The sequence below is a fragment of the Cannabis sativa genome, chromosome 2 (genome assembly GCF_029168945.1).
Source record: "Cannabis sativa cultivar Pink pepper isolate KNU-18-1 chromosome 2, ASM2916894v1, whole genome shotgun sequence".
Lineage (NCBI taxonomy): Eukaryota > Viridiplantae > Streptophyta > Magnoliopsida > Rosales > Cannabaceae > Cannabis > Cannabis sativa.
Genome location: NC_083602.1, coordinates 90051035 through 90069743, shown reverse-complemented (window position 1 = coordinate 90069743; position 18709 = coordinate 90051035). Strand labels below are relative to the sequence as shown.

The following is an 18709-nucleotide window of genomic DNA, read 5'->3' as shown; positions in this document are numbered from 1 at the left end:
CTTAAAAGAATCAGGTGTTCCACTTAAAATTATATAAGGCTAATTTTAATAAATTAAAGTAAATAAATACCTTTGAAACATGCCTAAATACTCACTTAAAATTATTATGACACACTTAAATTGTCTCAATCTTAACACTTGAAAAATTGAGGTGTTCCACTTAAAATTATATAAGGCTAATTTTAATAAATTAAAGTAAACAATTACCTTTAATTCCTATTACCTTATTAGTAAACATGCCTAAATTTTCACTTAAATAATTATGACACACTTAAATTATCTCAATCTTACACTTGAAAAAAAAAAATGAGATGTTCCACTCAAAATTATATAAACCTAAAACTAAAAAAACTACACAAATCATTGTATGAAAAAAAAAAAAAATTATGAACAAATTGGATAAATCTCTAATATATATATATATATATTTTTATATATATTTATATAAGACCAAAATTCAATACAAGTCAAGTGTAAACCCTAAACATTCCCACAATATACTCATTAAATTAGTATTTGACCAATAATTAATTATGTCAGATTAGTCAAAAGTCAACAAATTGTTTTCTTCTACAGAATATTCCCTTCATTTAATAATATTATATTTATTTATTTATTTAAATTAAATTAAATAAATAAATATAAAATCACTTTCCTACCAACCAAACACTATACTCAGCCGCAATTTTCTTTCACTTTCTCTCCAATTCAATTCTCACATATATACAGAAGAAAGAAGGTTCATGTTGATTATGTTTGATTTGAAGTGATACAATCTTGATTACGTATATACATTTTGATCTGTTTATATATTATTATTGTTATTAGGTTTGGTTTGGTTTGATTATTTCTGGTTTTTTTTTTGTTTTGATTAATAGGAACAAGAAGATTGAGATGAACGAAGGTGGTGATCAAGGAGGAGAGAGGAGCAACGTGGTTGTAGATCCTCAGTTATGGAACGCTTGCGCCGGAAGATTGGTTCATGTACCTTCTGTTAACTCTAAGGTGTTTTATTTTCCTCAAGGTCACGCCGATCATGCCGGAATCAATGTCGATCGTTTTATTGATCGAAAAGTTCCGTCGCAGATTTTGTGTAGAGTTATGGCTGTGGAGTATAAGGCTGATTCGGCTACTGATGAGGTTTTCGTTAAGATTAGTCTTGTTCCGGTTTCAAGCGGAGAAGAGGACTTGGATGAATCGGGTGGCGATGAAGAGAATGTGAACGAGAACGATGGCGACGGTGGTTTGGAAAAACCTAGTTATTTTTTGAAGATTCTTACTCAATCGGATGCTAATAATGGTGGTGGTTTCTCTGTTCCGAGACAATGTGGGGAGACGATTTTCCCGCCTTTGGATTACGCTGCGAATCCGCCGGTTCAGACTCTTTTTGCTAAGGATGTTCATGGAAATGTTTGGAAATTTAGGCATATTTATAGGGGAACTCCTCGGAGACATTTATTGACTACTGGTTGGAGTACATTTGTGAATGATAAGAAGCTTGTGTCTGGAGATTCGATTGTGTTTTGCAGAGCTAACAATGGTGATGTCTCTGTTGGGATAAAGAGAGTGAAGAGGAGTTGTAACGAAGGAGATGGGATTGAAGAATCGAGGATTGTGAATAATAGAAGGGTTGGGAAAATAAGGCCTGAATCTGTTATTGAAGCTGCAAATCTTGCTGCAGATGGGAAATTATTTGAAGTGGTTTATTACCCTAATGCTAATAATGCAGAAGCTTTTTGTGTAAAGGCTTCGGCGGTGAATAGGGTGATGAGACGACGGTGGTGGTATGGGATGAGGTTTAAGAAGGCTTTTGAGAGTGATGATTCTTCTAGGGTTAACTGGTTCATGGGTACTGTTTCATCTGTTAGTGAAGTTGACCCAAGTCGCTGGCCTCGTTCTCTATGGCGGGTTCTTGAGGTATTGCTTATTGGATTTGTTGTTGTTGTTTGTTCATGTTTTAACACTTGTTTTTGGAATAATGATGGTAATGAGTAGGGTATATAGGTATCTATATTTGTATATAAATAGTGTAATAATGATGATTAGCTGTTTTCCTTATTCATATGAATAGTGTAATGGTGATTAAAGGCATTACAATGTTTTCAAAACCAAACCAAATTATGAAATTGTAATAGTAATTTCATTATGATTAAGATTACATTAAACCAAACATGGCATGTGGTATTTATCCTCATCATGACCACCTTGTCCTATCATGACCATATTATCTGAAACTTGTTGTCATTTAGTGGGAGGGACTTGTTTTGTTTGTGGTAGTAATATGTTCTGAACTATACAAGAACTGTTTAGTTGACGACTTTGATATTTTCTCCACTCACTTGTTGACATATTTTGTTCACTTTTTCCTCCTGTTTCTACAGGTCACTTGGGATGATGGAAATTTTCTAAAGAATGTAAAGCGCATTAACCCATGGTTTGTCCAATTGGGAAACACACATGAACTCTTGCTCTCATCCCTATTGCCACCCAGAAAGAAGTACCGACTATCTCAGTCTCAACAATCAGACATTACCCATGACGGTGGCCAATTACCTGTGTCATCACCTTTAGCCAATAATACACTTGGGGTCAGCATCCCTTTGGATTATCTATCTAATAACACCCCTGTAGGCATACAGGGAGCCAGGCAAATTTCACTTCAAATATCATCATCATCTACACCAGGTGTTTGTCCTGGTCAGAGTTTTGAGAAGTCCAACCAAATCCTACTTTTCGGTCAACGCATTGACATTGAACAGAGAAACTGTGATAGCCCTCCTAGCTTCTCACAAGTTACTGATGGGAGCGGTACAGAGAGATCTCCTTCTACTACCTCAACACCTGCCCTTCATTCTACTGAAAATGAAGGTTTATCCAGCTTTCTTACTATTGGGAATTCTGGTCAGAGTTTGGAGAAGTCCAACATTGTTGGAGCCAATCAATTCCTACTATTTGGGCAATGCATAGACATAGGCACAGAGAGATCTCCTTCTACTGAAAATGGTCTGAATTCAGGTCACTGTAAGATACTAATAGATTCTAAAGATTCAGGGTTGAGTAATGACATTTCGGGTCTAGGCTCTTATGAGGATCTCTTCAAGAATTTGAGTGACTTGATTCAAATAGAAAGATCTCAAATTCAGAACTGTGTTGTTTACTATGATGAATCTGGAGTTGCTAAACGACCTGAAGATGTTCCATTTAGGTAATCCTCTATATTAGTTACTAATTGGATATGTGTATATATATCACCAGCTTAATGCCATTCATTTGTTTCTCTTTTTTTGCAGCGACTTTATGAGAACAGCCAAAACCATAAATATTTCTACAGCTCCTTCTGAAAGCAGAGAGAGATTGAATTGAGGTAACAGTTCTTGTAACTATGGCAATGACTGTGACCAGATTTGAATTGAGAATGGAAACATTGATGATGTTCTTGTATTGAAAGTCTGATTTACTTTCAATTTTTATGTATGTCTGAAAACTTATAGTCTATGTTTCAAGTTTATTTGTGGATATTTCTATCTTATGAAAATTAAATTAGAGACACAAATCAGATTGTTCTTCTTATTTTTTTTTTTGTTGGTTTAAGCATATATGTTTGCTGTGTTGATATTTATATTTTGGAATCATATCAATAGTTAGTAATAAAATCCAACACTTGATGAAACTTTTCATGACATTAAATAAAAGATGTTATTTGTATTGAAGTCCCTAACCAAAAGGGATAGTCCATTTGGCTTTCGAAAACAAATTTTGATTACTACAAAGATTAGTTTCTTTAGGGCGTGTTTGGAAACATTTGTCTAATTACTCATTCGTATAATTAAAACTCTATTTTAAAATATAAATTGTGTTTGAATAAAGGATGGTAATTGTTTATAAATTTTTAATGTCTTGTTTGACAAAATAATTAAAAAAGAAAATAAAAAAAAAAAAATTAGTAGTTGATATTTAAAATGGAATTTTTTTAATAATTATAGAGTATAACTACACTTAACTACTTTTTTTTTTTTTTTTTTTGAAGAAAAGCGTGCAATATATTAACATAAAACAGTTAGACCTGTCGGTCATTACAGAAAATATTGTCGGGCAAGGAGTTCAGAGGCACTGATCCGAACCTCTGATGGGAAAAAGCCCACTTGGCCACATTATGGGCCGCAAAATTACAATGTCTACTAACATGTTTAAAGCTACAACCGATAAAGTAAGGAGAGATTCTGTTACAAAAAGAGACATAGTTCTCAAGCTCCCAAGGGGAATCTTTCCCATTGAGGGCATTGATCACTATCCTCGAATCACTCTCAACTATAATATAGGGAAACCCTCGAGACCTAGCCGCCTCTAAAGCTAAGCAGCACGCCGCCGCTTCCCCGCAGAGAGCATTAGCATACTCCAGCTTTGAAGTAGTAACCCCGATCACCTTGCCAACATGATCCCTTGCAACCACAGCTGCACACATGCTATCCAACCCAACTCTGATGTCACAATTCAGCTTCAACCAATCCTGAGGGGGAGGACGCCAAACATCCAACGAGTTCAACTTGGGGCAAGGGAGTAAGTGAGCTTGGTGATCTGCAAAAGAAAAGCGAACAGAGTCAATGCATTTAAAAATATCAGCAGAGCTGTTGTTGTGTACCTTATCATTCCGCGCTTGCCAAATCTTATCAATTATTATTGACGCATAGAGGAAGACCTCCCTCTCATTTATGCCATTGCTTCTTAGGTCCCATAAGAACTTGACCCAATCCCACATTCTAATGCCAGTATCACAAATAGGATAGATACCCCAAGGGGTAGATCTCCACAAACGAGAGGCAAAGTCACAGGCTAGAAAGAGATGCTCCATGGTTTCAACTTCCATTCCACATAGCGGACAACTATCATCTTCAATAGGAAATTTTCTTGCTATGACCGCACGGACAGGGAGAGCCTTAGACAGGATACACCACCAAAGAACCTTGAGCCTCTCAGGGATTTGACTATTCCACAGCTTATTCCATAGGGCCGGGGCAACCTCACAAGGAGACACTCGCTCTGCAGCTAGGGCCCTATAAGCTGATTTGCATGAAAAGTTACCATTAGATTCTAGGGTCCAGAACCAGTTGTCCTCCCCTACGCCTGAAGGATTACCTCCATTCAAAATAGCCGAAACAGTCTCATTATCAAACAAGCTCTTAAGCTTTTGGATATCCCATCCCCCATTAGCCTGCAGAAGGTCGGCAACTTTTAAATCCTCATTCTGAACGGGGCCTCTCGGCTGGGGTAAGAATCCTTTCTGATGGGCTATCCAAGGATCGTGCCAAGCACTAGTGTCCTTACCATCCATTATACGCCTACAGGCACCCTTGCGAATGGTAGATCTTGATTGAATCACAGTCTTCCAAAACCACGAGTCCGTGGCCTTCGGTTTGCATTCCAAAAAAAGCTTGCCTTTAAGGTATTTAGCTTCCAAAATCCGACAACATAAGGATTGGTTTCCTTTCAGAAGGTTCCACCCCCATTTAGCCAGGAAAGCCTGGTTCATTTCTTTTGATTTACGAAACCCCAGCCCCCCTGCTGACTTAGGGAGGCACAATTTATCCCATGCTTTCAGATACAGCCCATGATTACCCTTCTCAGAGCCCCACCAGAAGTCACGAACCAAGCCATCAATCTTCGAAGCTAATCGGTTGGAAAGCTTAGTAGTTTGCATAGCATACAACGGGAGAGACAGGCCTACCGACTTGATAAGTGTCGCTCTTCCCGCTTTTGAAAGAGTCTTAGCTTTCCATCCATGCAGTTTCGACGTCAAGTTATCCAAAATGAAGTTAAAATCTGCATCTTTTTGTCTCGATCTGAAAAGAGGGAGGCCTAAGTACCTTACATTTCCTTCCGGTGAACCAATACCCAGCATAGACTTGATACCTTGTTTCATGCTGTTGGGGGTATTTTTACTAAAGAAAATGGAAGTCTTTGTTTTATTCACCATCTGCCCAGACCAAGAGCAAAACTTCTCAAGACAATCCCAATATCCCTTGGCCTCCTCTAGATTGGCTTTACCAACCAGAATGAGGTCATCAGCAAAGAAGATATGGGATAAAGTAGGGCCCCCTCTACTCAGCCTGATACCACTAATGGATTTCTTTGCTTGGGCATCTTCCAGAAGCCTAGACAAGATGTCCGCCGCCCAAATAAAAAGGTAGGGGGAAAGAGGGTCCCCTTGGCGAAGACCACAGGAGGGGATAATCTTTCCAAAGGGGCCGCCATTAATGCAAATGTTGAGGGTGGTGGTAGAAATACACTGGGATACCCAATTCCTAAATTCCACTGGCACCCCAAAGCACTCCAAAACATGTTCAATAAACCGCCAACTCATCTTATCATAAGCCTTCATGAGGTCAATCTTAATAGCAAACAGACCTTCTCTTCCTTTCTTCCTATTAAACGAGTGGATAATTTCTTGGGCAATCACATTGTTGTCTTGAATATTCCTCCCAGGCACAAAAGCAGCCTGAGTAGGACAGATAAGACTAGGTAACACTGGCTTGATTCTGTTAGCAATAATCTTAGATATAACCTTATAAACCACATTGCAGAGAGAAATAGGTCGATACTGACTCGGTCTCTTAGGGTTCTGAACCTTAGGAATAAGGACTATGTTGGTAGCATTGACCCCTTTATGCATACGACCTGATTGGAAGAAATCCAAAACCGCTTCGCAGAAGTCACTTTGTATAGAAGCCCAATAGTGTTTGAAGAACAAAACTGACATTCCAATTCTCAATAGTGTTTGAAGTCACTTTGTAATAACCACTTCGTAGTAGTTATTACACTTTATTTTAAAATACAAGGTGTGTGTATATAAAATGGTAATTACATATAAATTCTTAATGTCTTGTTTGGCAAAATAGTTAATACTTACATGTTAAAATTATTCTTTTAAAACGAAATGTTTTTAGTAATTACAATTCTCAATTCTCATGAGGAGCTATACAAGTTGGAGAGTGTAATTGGAACCCTCAATTACCTCCTATTACATTGGGTGTGTTTGAAAATAATTGTGTAATTACTAGGTAGTGTAATTACTAGGGTGGTAATTACACAATTTAGTAATTACATTATATTTTAAAATGCAAAGTGTGTTTGGATATGAAGTGGTAATTACATATGAATTCATAATATCTTGTTTAGCAAAATAATTAGTAATTACATGAGAAAATAATATTTTTTAGTAGCTAATGTTTAATATGGAAAGTTTTTAGTAATTACACAGTGTAATTACATTCAATTCTCATAGGGGTCATGAGAATTGGAGAGTGTAATTAGAACTCCTCAATTACTTCTAATTACATAGTTATATTGTAATTACATGGTCAGACAAACATGCCAAATTGTGTAATTACCTCCAATTACACACAAATCCAATTACACTATGGCTTTCCAAACACACTCACACTCTAATTACTCGTGTTTGGTGGCATGGTTTACCACCTTGTCTCTAATAGTCTAATCCTTAACATTTGTATTGATCTTTTTAGTTTTGTGCTTTTTAATGGAAGTTTCCTCTTTCAAATAAATAAAAAATATAAGTTTGTTTGGTTTCATAACTTAAAAATTATTTTTAGTTTTAAAAAAGAAAAAAAGTTTTAAAAAACTAGAAATAGAAAACTTTAAAATATTATTTTTAATTTTCAAAAATAAATTTTTTTGTCTAACATATTATATTTACATTTATGCTCACATACACGGAGCCTAAACCCGAAACCAGACTTGAACCTGGACTCGAACCCCAACCCTAGACCCCGACCCAGACCCTGACCCCAGACTTGGACCTCGACCCCAACCTCGACACGGACCCAGATCCCAAACCCTGACCCAAATCCCAACCCGGACTAGGACTCAAACCTGGACTCGGATCTCGAATACCGGACCCGTACCTGGACCTCAACCCCAGACCCGGACCCAGACTTAGACGCTAGACCTAGACCTGTACCTGGATGTCGGACCCCGAACCTCGAACCCGGACATAGATCTCACCTAACCTGGACCCGGAGCCCGGACCCTGGACCTAGACCAAAACCCCAGAACCAGACCCCGAACCCCAGACCCAAATCTCAGACCTCGACCCGAATCTCGGACCTCAGAACCCGACCCGAACCCCAAACCCTGAACACTAGGGGTGTTCGCAGTTTGGGTGGTGCAGGTTGTAACCTTTTTTCAAACCAAATCGCATATGCGGTTTTTCAAATTTCTCTCAAACCGCAACCGCACTACGAGATCTTAAAACTACAAAAAACTACACCGCGAAAATATAGTGTGGTGCGGTGCAGTTTGAGTGATTTACACTATCATCATTATCGAACATTATAATAAAAATTTAAAAATCAATCTATAAAATTTTAACAATACAAAAAAAATCTTATTAAAGTTTTAACATCATAACATATATACTAATCATTAGTTATTATATTAAATTGCCTCTAAAAATATTGTAATGTATACATATATTTGTTCTTATATGAAAAAAGAATAAGAAGCAAATAATAAAAATTATAACTTTGTAATATATAGTACACTACGGTTTGAACCGCAATTATTAAATTTAAAACCGTAAAAGATTTTAAACTCCACTTTTTATGTGATGTGGTGCAGTGCGGGAGGTTTGTGCGATGTGAGCAGTTTGATGAACACCCATACCGAATACGGACCCGACCAAGGACCTCGGACCTAGCCTCGAGTTTTGATTCAAGTTCGGGTTCGAGTCCGAGTCCAGGGTTAGGGTCTGAGGTTTAGGGTCATGGGTTCGGGTCCGGGTCCGGGTCTAGATCCGGGGTCTAAGGTTCGTGTCCAGGTTCGGGGTCGGTGTTCCGGTCCAGTGTTTCGGTGCGGGTTTGGGTTCGAGCTAAGGTCTAGGTTCGAGTTGGGTCCGGGGTAAGATGGGTTCATGTCATGGTATGGTGTACAACATTGAATTTTTTTTAGTAATAAAAAATTTAAAAATAATTTTGTAAAACTTGTACCAAACACTATTAAATTTTTAAATGACAAAAAACTTTTTTCTATTCTCACTTTTGAAAACACAATTTTGAAAACTGAAAACACAGTCAAACAGTCTCTAAATCACTGCATATTTTTATTATTATACGAATGCATTTATTTTTAATTCTATTTTTTAACACCATAAACCCCCTATAAAATTCTCTTTTTTTTTTCTTTTTTGTATAAAAATATTATTATCTTACTAAATAATTTTAATCAAAAATAAATATAAATTTGACAGAATAGAAGGGGGTTTATTTATTTTTTATAATATTATTTAGTAGGAGAATTTATAAAAAAATAAATTAAAGAAATATTTACTTTATTATGCTAAAAGGAATGGACAAAACACACTATTTTAGGTGCAAGCATAAACAGACTATACCTTCCTCGGTTCTTTTCCTATAAATAATATCTGTAATGAGAATCTTGTTTTCACTTTGCCAAATCTTAGGTAAGTACTAAGTAGAGAGTTTAATTTAAGTTTGAGTGTCGAAATGTCTTTTGTAGTTACACCCAATTTGGTTCTTGATCCACATTGAAAACAACCCAGCAAAAGAAAAGGAAATCATTCAACCAAGAAAATAGTTTTAGATTTCTAAAAGGTAAAAGTGATTGTTTTAGATTTCTAAAAAGTTTTTGTTTTTTTGACAGTTCAACAGGATCAACAAAATTTTACAAGCGTATTATTATGAAGTATCAATGGTACCTAGTAGTATCATAAATTAATGAATAATAATATTATTTAATAATTATTAAATTAAATTGTAGAATTTAATACTTAATTTAAATAATAACGATATGATCCTTTGAAAAGTATTATGCACTACTTATAATATAAAATTAGAGTATTATTATTGAGTGCCCAACAAATTCAAGAAGTAGCAACTTACAATAAGTTAGTAATATTTTTTAAATTATTAAAGAGAATTGCTAAAAGACAATACTACTTAGCACCATATTCATCGTACCGTCATTAGTGTAATTAAGTATCGAGTCATATACAACTTAAAAAAAATAATTTTATAGAATATCGTTAACCAATCATAAAATGTCACCTATAAAAAGTGTTATGATACCCAATAACAATGCTCTCTATGAAATTATATACTATACAACTCGCTACTTAATTTTACAAATAACAATATAACACTTGAAAAGATACTAAACACCAGTAACCAGTAGTACTTTAAGCATTTCTCATTAAATTATTGAAAGTGAAATGGCATGCACCCTAATGAATAATCAGGGCATTACCTCATCCACAAGTAATCATCATCACCACAGCCACAAAAAATAAGGGCAAATAGCTCAACTCTAGATAGGGATGAATCAAATCAAACCTAATAATGTACATATCACATCATGTAACAACATTTGAAATTTCAAAACTCCAAATGGAAGATTGAAATCCCAACTCTAAAATAGAATAATACTATTACTTACTCTTTTAATATGTTCAAAAATATAGGTATCCAAAACACAATAATAATTAAAAGGCAGCTAATAAAACCACCTTCAATAATACATTATTACTAATGAAATTGAATAATACAACATCTTATTATACAACTCTACTACTAATAAAAGAAAATCTTAGAATCTTTCAAAAACTGAGAAATCCAAAACTAATATATCATACTTGGGTTGTCCAGATTCAAAAATGATAATAATAAAGTCCCACAATTAGGAAGGAAAGACTGGCCAGCAAAAATATGAAATAAAAAATATAAATATGAAAAAAGGATGTGGGAAAGTCCCAAAATCAGTACCAAAGAGGAAACAAAAACCTTAAAAAATAATTAACAAAGAAAGTTACAACAATTAAACAGAGATAATAAACCATAACACAACCTACCATCCCATATACTGTACATATCATCTGTCGTAGTCGTCGCAGCTGCATAAGCCGTTAGCAACCAAAAAATGGGGCCCATGGCTGTTGGACCCAACTTTCGGGTTCAAACAGCCTAAGCAGGATTTTAACCATTATCACATCACTCGAGGACAGCCACCTCTTGATCAACCCTCCAATAATTTGCATCATTGAATTCTTTCATTCCGGGTCCATCGTCAGTGTTCTCCTTCTCTTGTACTTTAGGGTTAACGTTTCTCTTCAATGGCCCGGCTTCCCCAACTATCCCTTCTTTAAGGGCTTGTTCCATAGCTTTTTCAGTGCCTTCTATTTCCACACCTACAAATTCAACATCCTCTTCGAACAGTGAAGGTACTGCCACGTTTCTCTGGCCCACGTCACTGCCTGTGGCGGTTGTTGGAGAGCCGTTCGAAAGTCCAGAATCTGCAGTGGAAGGAGAACTTTCACCGGGAGTTACCAACTCGTTGTTAATTGAATCAGTAACATCGGGATTATCTGAATCAACAAATGGGTTCACACTTGAGCCACCAACTTGCAAATCTGAAGACTCACCCCACCCAACCCATTCGGGTAATGGCCTATCTCCAAACAAGTCCTCATTGTCAGTTGCTTCAAATCTAAAAAATCCCATCTCATGCGAATGAGATGCACTTGCCCTCTCGCTCTCCTGGTTCAAACTTCCACTATTAGATCCATTAATGGCATTTGCATCAGAACTGGATGTTCCATTGTTAGAATCTTTGTTTCCAGCGAGCTCATCGTCTTCACCAACCACAACCTCATCATCACTACTGCTATTGCCACCATTTGCTGTTCCATTTATGTTTATATCTTCCATCATATCTGAGGGTGATGTTCCAGCAGGCGCATTACCGATTCTGTCATCTTGGAATGCAAACCAGTTGGAATTGGTGAATAGACTGCTGCATAAATAATTGCATATAGTTTAGTAGGTAACACGTAACATATAGCTTCTCTTGAAACAAAAAGCCAATCTCTATTTTTATAAAAAGTCCCAAGTGACAATTAAATTTAGTCGGGTGTGAGAAAATTTTTGTATTAAGCTTCATGCCATCACCAAGTTCCTCGGTCATATCATAAGATAATATGTGTACCATAGAAAAATGGCCAACTCACCTCCCTTGATCATCACCGAGTTTAAGGGATGATATAACAACTTCAGCCGATTCATCATCAAAGTAGACGTCCTGCATTTACCAAACCGAAGTGAGTTTTTGTTAAAATAACATAAGTGGAAAAAAAATGTAGTGATGAATTTTATCATATGTAAGAACAAATTACCTCATCATCACGATCAAGAGCCCCATGTTCCTGCAACAAAAATGTATCAGATAATTGAAATTAAAATACAAGGCAAAGAAAAAAAAAGGAAAAAAATTTGAAAAAACATAGAAGTTGATTGAAAACTTAAAAACAAATCTGTACCTCTTCTGCATCTTCATTCCCATATATTTTGTATCTAAATGCCTGGCTTAGATTATTTGCCAAAGCTGCAACGTCATAATCCCTGTCATTCAGGTCATCCTCATCACTGTCCCTCGTCCTGTCTTGCAAAGCAGTTGGTCGGCTGCATGTGGTAAACAACAAAGTCAATAAATCAACAAGGAGAAGCTAATATTACTGTGAAATATCAAGATTATTAAGCAAAGCTTTAATACTTATTACAAAGTCACATGCTCTGAAAACAGTTGGCCAGAGTATTTTGTCAAACACTTGAAACAAAAAAAATTACAAAAGAAGAAAAGCAATGACATGGTCTCCTAATACACTAAAATCTCCATGGAAGATATCCTACCATCTTCCCCCAACCCAAAAGCTCACGAAAATATAATCGGCAGAGTATGACAAACAATCCACATTTAAAAGGAAAGATTTGCAAAATAAAAGATCATGCCAGAATCATACAATGAAATAAATTATCTTGGTGAGATTTGAAAAAATGTTGAACAAAACTCTAACCATTGCATGGTATGCATATGTCTCAACTCACAAGACTGCATAGAACATTGAGCATATCCAGCTCTACAACCATGTTTTTCAAATAAGGGAATTCATAGCGTAGAAGATATAACTGAAATAAGAACATACCCGCAAGCCCATCGGTACACATTTTCAACCGCATTACGCTCCTGCAAAACTGTAGCTTGCCAGTCACTCCATTCGATATTATCCTAGTATAACAAGCAAAGTTTGTCAGGCAACATTTAGTAAATTAACCTTATTGGGACGAAAAAGACATCAGCATCACAATTCTCTTGATCATATGTCGAAAGTAGAGAACACAATGCTCAAAACAAAAATATTAGGGCCACCTGAATTAGGGTTATTACTGGTATATTCTAAAAGCTTGCACGTTAATTTTGAAGTCAACATTCAAATTCAAACAAAAAACTCAAAAAATATTCATCTTAATATCCCTAGACACGATCTAATCTAAAATATCAGTCACAGCTCACAGGACAAGATAACCACCTGAAAAAATTCCTGGATGCGGCTCTGGCAGTTCCTTAATTGAACAAGCTTATTAGCAATTCTTGTAATATGTCCAATGTTTCCTGCCCGTGGTGCACGTTTTCCAGGGGCTGGTATTGTTGGCTACAGGATCAATGCAAGTTACACATGATCAGAAGCTTAATAAATGAACAGCCAAATAGATACTAATATACAACATATTTTTCTTTGGAATCTCAACCCATGAAAAAGAAATTGATAATGGACGAAAACTATAATAACTATGACAATTTGTAATTCAATGCCACAAATGAGAAAATTATATACAAATATAATAAAGCATATAGCAGGCAACTGAGTTTATTTACCTTTACAACATCACCAGAAAGAACAGGATGTCTATCTGATTGGAGAATTTTCCCAATCAAATCACACTCCCGAAGAAGATGGTTAACAATTTCATCACTCTTGCTATCTAAGCAAGACAAAATGATACTTTCTACATGATGATGCAATTGATTATTGTAAGGGTACCTGCATGAATTGAAAAACACAAACAAGTTAGCGAAACATAAGTTCATTACATTTTAATCACCAAAGTTGTCTCTCTTACAATGATGATGGAAGTTGTAATTACTTCCCAACCATCCATTTGAGAAGCAAGGTAATTTAGGACACGATATGCAATAGCATTTTTAAAGCAAAAGAAATGCAATTACTTTAACTTAGTCATTCAGAGCTACATATGATGTAACAGCTTACTCGAAGAAAAGATCAATGACTCGTCTAATGGTTCCTGAGTTGACTAATTCCCTCTCTGCAGCTTCATTAGCAGATCTCAATAGAACAGCAATGAACTCAACAATCTGAATGATACAAAGGAACCAGTTAAGCCAGCAATTAGAGATCCAATAGTACATTCAGATAGTTATCAGACTCTTTATGTAGAAAGAGAAAATATTTTTAAAAATATAAAAATAATAAAAGGATAGAAGAAAAAAGATGACAATGAACAGTGGTCCGGCCCCAATGGTATCAAAAGAAACGAATTGCTCTTAAGCTTAAATATACATCATTCAAATGCTAAACAAACTAACCAACCTTTAAACGGTGTTTTCCAAGAGGAGGCCTCAATTCTCCATATGTTGTGGGTAAACATTTTTCATCAGATGACACATTTAAAAGCATTAGCAAGTCACCTGCAGAACAGACATTTGTAACTTAAAATCCAGGAGGGATATAATTAATAAAGACTCAAGGAAAGATCTCGTAATAAACAATACACAATTTTCAAGCCTAGAAGCACAACCATAATGCCAGCATTTACTCCGACATCTACATGTCACAAAGTTGTTTAAAATATTAGGAATTTACATATTGAAGCCCTTCAAGTTCCAAGGACTGATACGAATATATAGCAACAGGAACTCCAAATGAGAAGCTTTGACTAATAGTTCCTTACAGAAGTACAACACTCTCAGTCTCAGCTACCAATATTTTTTCTAAAACATGTTTTCAGAAGTAATTGTACATCAAATAATAGTATCCCTGCACAAGACTAACATCTCTATAAAACGGAAGCATTGAAGTTCAGAAATGAACAAATGAAAATTGTAACCGGTACATAATAAGCATCATCAGATGAAGAACATAAAAAAATAACACTTTGCAGAAACTACAGCAATAGACAGGCAAACACTCACCGAGTTTTGGAAGCATCGCACCGACAGTCTCTGGAGTAACAGGGACTGAAGTATCGTACATATGTTGGCTACGGAAAGAATGAAATAAGGGAGAAGCAGCCATGGATCTTTTCGGATCCAACAAAGATATACAAACAGAAAGTGAGTTCACAAGGCCAGATTTCGAATGTGAATCCTCCAAAGCATGAGCAAAAATTCTTGCTACGAAACTGCAAGCAAAATTATTTAAAAGAAATTCAAATCACTTCACTTTATTATGAGGACATGATGACACAAAATAAGAAAACCAACACAAACCTTGGACTAGAAAGTTTAGTGGCCAAGGCAGACGGAGAATTTCGAGTTATAGCACAGAGAGTCTCAGCAGCATTAGCATGCACTTCAGGAGGGCACTGATTAGAAAAGGAGAATGAAATTGTTAGATAAGGCTTCATTGTAAGCCAGACCGATTGCCAATCAGCTAAAAGTAGTCTTACCTTGAAATGGGGCTAGTTTTTTTTTTTAGTTTATTTATCCAATCAATTCAAAAGACTAAGACACACAAGCACTGTCTCCAAATAGTTGATTTAACAAAATATATTATAATAAGATAAGCACTACAACTAGAAAGAACAAAAACTAAAATTTAAGGACACAAAAGACAGCCAAATGCTGTATTCCTGGGATGCTAGATTCAAAACACAATTATTCACTAAAGAAATTATGTTTCATAAGCTAAAAAGTGAGAACCTTTGTTCATTTATGTGAGTTCTGATTACTTGTAGCGAGAATGTGCTTTCTGACTTTTTGTATTTGAAAATTGCTGATTTCATTTATCAAAAATAGAAAATAAGGGCATGTTCCTTACCGAAGGGCTCAATTTATCCACAATCATTTCTAGCAAATTACTCTCAGCCAACCATTGCATTACATCAATAAAATTGGGATATACATGATCATCAGCACCAACAAGTCGAACTAAAACCTGTGTAATGAAGCATATCACATATCAAACTCAAGCAAATATATTATCCTGAAAAAATATCATTTGATCTCAGGAATCACTACTGCACTGCCCAAAAAAAAAGAGTTTCTCACCTCCATGATGGAAGTAATTCCTATCAAGTCAACTAATTGACGAAAAACATCCTGGTGGGCCTGAAAAGTTAAATGTAAAATAAAAAAGAGTTCAGGAATAGATATGAAATCAGATAGTTAATTAAATCATACAGCTCTCCGTATAATCTACAATTTACTATTAAACCAGTTTACGCCTTTTATGGCATCATTAAGGTCATAAGCTGATCAGCTGTTGCTGCAACCAAATTTCAAGGAGACTGACTCTAATGACAATCTGAACTAATGATGCTTATAAAACAATGGGGTATTACTTACTTGAACATAATTCATCAGTGGCACAGTTTTCCTTATCATGAGGCACACAACAACCTGAAATGCCACATAAAACATCATCAAGTGCTAGTTTTCCCACAAATGAAAGTACAACAAATTATTCTAGGGAATAATTTTGTACCTTGCTAAAATACCCAGCAAGCAACGCACTGTGGTGACGATTGGGTTCCAAGAAGGAGAAAAGTATATTCATCAGCTGGAAACATAAGAACCACAATCAACACAAAGGGAAAATGACACTATTGAAAATCAAACAATAAGTTCTGTGCGAAAATTCACCTCCTCTTCTTCAACAAGAGTCTTCAAAATAACATCAATTTCACATGTAAAAATCTCACATGATATGAATGGAAACCTAAAAGAAGCCATTTTTCAATAAACAAATCATTAAAAGTCAATAGGATAAAATCCAATAGTGACTGTAAAACATTAAAACCGCATACTTGAAGGCTCGTTTGCTTTCTGCTTCTTCAGAAGGTTCTTCGACAATATAACGCAACAATTGTTCCACTTGAGCTCTATCCCGTAGACTGAAAGCATGAAAAAAAAAATTAAAAAAAGTGAAAATGATCTAGGTTCTGTATTCCAGTTATTTCCAGCTGATATTAATAAATTTCCCCGGAATTACTAAAGTCTAGCACTTGCACCAATAGCAAATACGCCTATGCAAATCGCAAAACATAAACATGATAGTTTTTAAGCAGAAGAATCAAGGGAACATACAAATTAATGAGACGACTGTTCAAAGCTTTGCATTCTTGGATAATTTCCTCTTCATCCAAAAGCTCCTCCAAAGTGAAATTCTCCTTGTCTAGTATCGACTCCACCTGCAGATTGCAATTACGAAAATAGGAATCAAGAAACGATAACAGGTTAGGCCAATATCATAAGCTTAATCACTTAAAGTTCAATTTAAACAAATGCCCATTGCATAAACATGTACATACATAGCTAATCAAAAGGGAAAAACACAGTAATATGAAAATAAAGGCAGATGTATTATAAAGTCTACTGCCCACCCACCATTGAAGCCCCTAAAAAGGCTTAAATCCTTCTTCTTTTTCACTCAATATGCTCATAAATCCAGCCATACAACTTAACCACACACAAAATATATATATAAACATATTATATATGTATACCAAACAAGAATAACAACATAAAATCAAGTCCCAGAAACCAAAGCAATATTTTCACAATTTCTGAAACAAGTAATTACTAGCAACATATAAAATAATTTCAATTTTTCCCATAACAAAAGAACTTTAAATATATAAACAAAGAAGCAATTTCCAACTACAATTCCCATATCACTGAAGAGTATTAGTATTATTATTATTATTATTACTATTTCAGAACTGGTTGAAATTAAACTTACAGGAGAGGAGGCAGAGAGAGAAGTAAGCTTCCAAAACATGTCGAGAAAGAATAGAGAGAAAGCGAGAGGAAATCAGTAAGAGAAGAGCTGGTGGTTTAGATCTGCAAGCAAACCCTAGAAAGAGCAGTGAATCTAGGGTGTTGATTTTTCAGAGTGACGAATGAGGCGGAGTGGTCGAGATTTGAAAGGCTAGCAAGAACAGTTCTTGTAATAACCCCCAAACAAAAAAAAATTATTATGGACCTGAAAACCCTAATTTTCAAAAATTAAAAAAAAAATTAAAAAAAAATTACGAGATCGAAAGGAGGCAGAACCGTGAAGATCGAGAGAAAGAGAAAGAGAGCCCCAAAAAAATCATAAAAAGAAAGGTAAGAGAGAGAAAGTAGAGAGAGAAAACTACAAACGATGATGATGATGATGATGATGTGTATTCTATTCTATTCTACTCTCAAATTTATGTGATGATGATGATGATGGTCATGCATGTATTCATGCATGTGACATAGTTTTACTTTTTTTTTTTTCTAATGAGTAGTTAGATCTTTTTCGGCTCGTTCGTATTGTATTAAATAATAAATAATATTATGTTTGGATTAAGCAATATATTATATTAATTATTATGACCAAATTTTTTAATACAATGTATGTTGTATTCTGTATTAGCTTGTATTATAATATTTATAAAAGATTTGGATTCAACACCAATCTTCGACCCGGACCTGGACTCGGACCCTAGACCCGGACCCAAACCTGGACCCGGACCCTAGACCTGGACCCAAATCTGGACCCGGACCCCAAACTCGGACCCGAGCTTGGACCCGGATCAAGACCCCGAACCCGGACCAAGACCCCGGACCTAGACCCAGA

General features: G+C 35.6%; 2 protein-coding genes across 3 annotated transcripts; one reads left to right on the top strand and one right to left on the bottom strand.

Moving 5' to 3' along the window:
• Positions 1-614: 614 nt before the first annotated feature.
• On the top strand, positions 615-3553 carry LOC115718756 (auxin response factor 16). Its single transcript, XM_030647578.2, has 4 exons — positions 615-739; positions 879-1917; positions 2382-3205; positions 3291-3553. Exons 2-4 carry the CDS (start codon positions 895-897, stop codon positions 3361-3363), a joined length of 1920 nt encoding a protein of 639 aa, XP_030503438.2. The 5' UTR covers positions 615-739; positions 879-894; the 3' UTR covers positions 3364-3553.
• A 6957-nt stretch (positions 3554-10510) lies between these two features.
• On the bottom strand, positions 10511-18381 carry LOC115721175 (uncharacterized). 2 transcript variants are annotated; one of them, XM_030650429.2, is made up of 19 exons: positions 17843-18381; positions 17188-17291; positions 16908-16994; positions 16744-16819; positions 16586-16660; positions 16447-16500; positions 16150-16209; positions 15920-16036; positions 15370-15464; positions 15073-15281; positions 14471-14568; positions 14132-14235; positions 13738-13903; positions 13391-13513; positions 13007-13089; positions 12344-12485; positions 12200-12229; positions 12035-12105; positions 10511-11820 (listed from the first exon to the last, which is right to left on the bottom strand). In XM_030650429.2, exons 1-19 carry the CDS (start codon positions 17879-17881, stop codon positions 11019-11021), a joined length of 2535 nt encoding a protein of 844 aa, XP_030506289.2. In that variant the 5' UTR covers positions 17882-18381; the 3' UTR covers positions 10511-11018. The 2 variants fall into 2 exon arrangements, with proteins under 2 accessions (XP_030506289.2, XP_030506290.2); XM_030650430.2 differs by having other exon boundaries at positions 10511-11817; positions 17843-18287.
• Positions 18382-18709: the final 328 nt, after the last annotated feature.

Bases quoted from the DNA above. Each gene is read 5' to 3' on its own strand.
- LOC115721175 (XM_030650429.2), bottom strand. From the start codon at position 17,881: ATGTTTTGGAAGCTTACTTCTCTCTCTGCCTCCTCTCCT. The intron at 13,090-13,390 runs GTGGTTATCTTG...TTGTTATACTAG, and splicing joins GCATCCAGGAATTTTTTCAG to GATAATATCGAATGGAGTGA. The intron at 12,106-12,199 runs GTAATTTGTTCT...TGGTAAATGCAG, and splicing joins CTCTTGATCGTGATGATGAG to GACGTCTACTTTGATGATGA.
- LOC115718756 (XM_030647578.2), top strand. From the start codon at position 895: ATGAACGAAGGTGGTGATCAAGGAGGAGAGAGGAGCAACGTGGTTGTA. The intron at 1,918-2,381 runs GTATTGCTTATT...CTGTTTCTACAG, and splicing joins CTCTATGGCGGGTTCTTGAG to GTCACTTGGGATGATGGAAA. The intron at 3,206-3,290 runs GTAATCCTCTAT...CTTTTTTTGCAG, and splicing joins CCTGAAGATGTTCCATTTAG to CGACTTTATGAGAACAGCCA.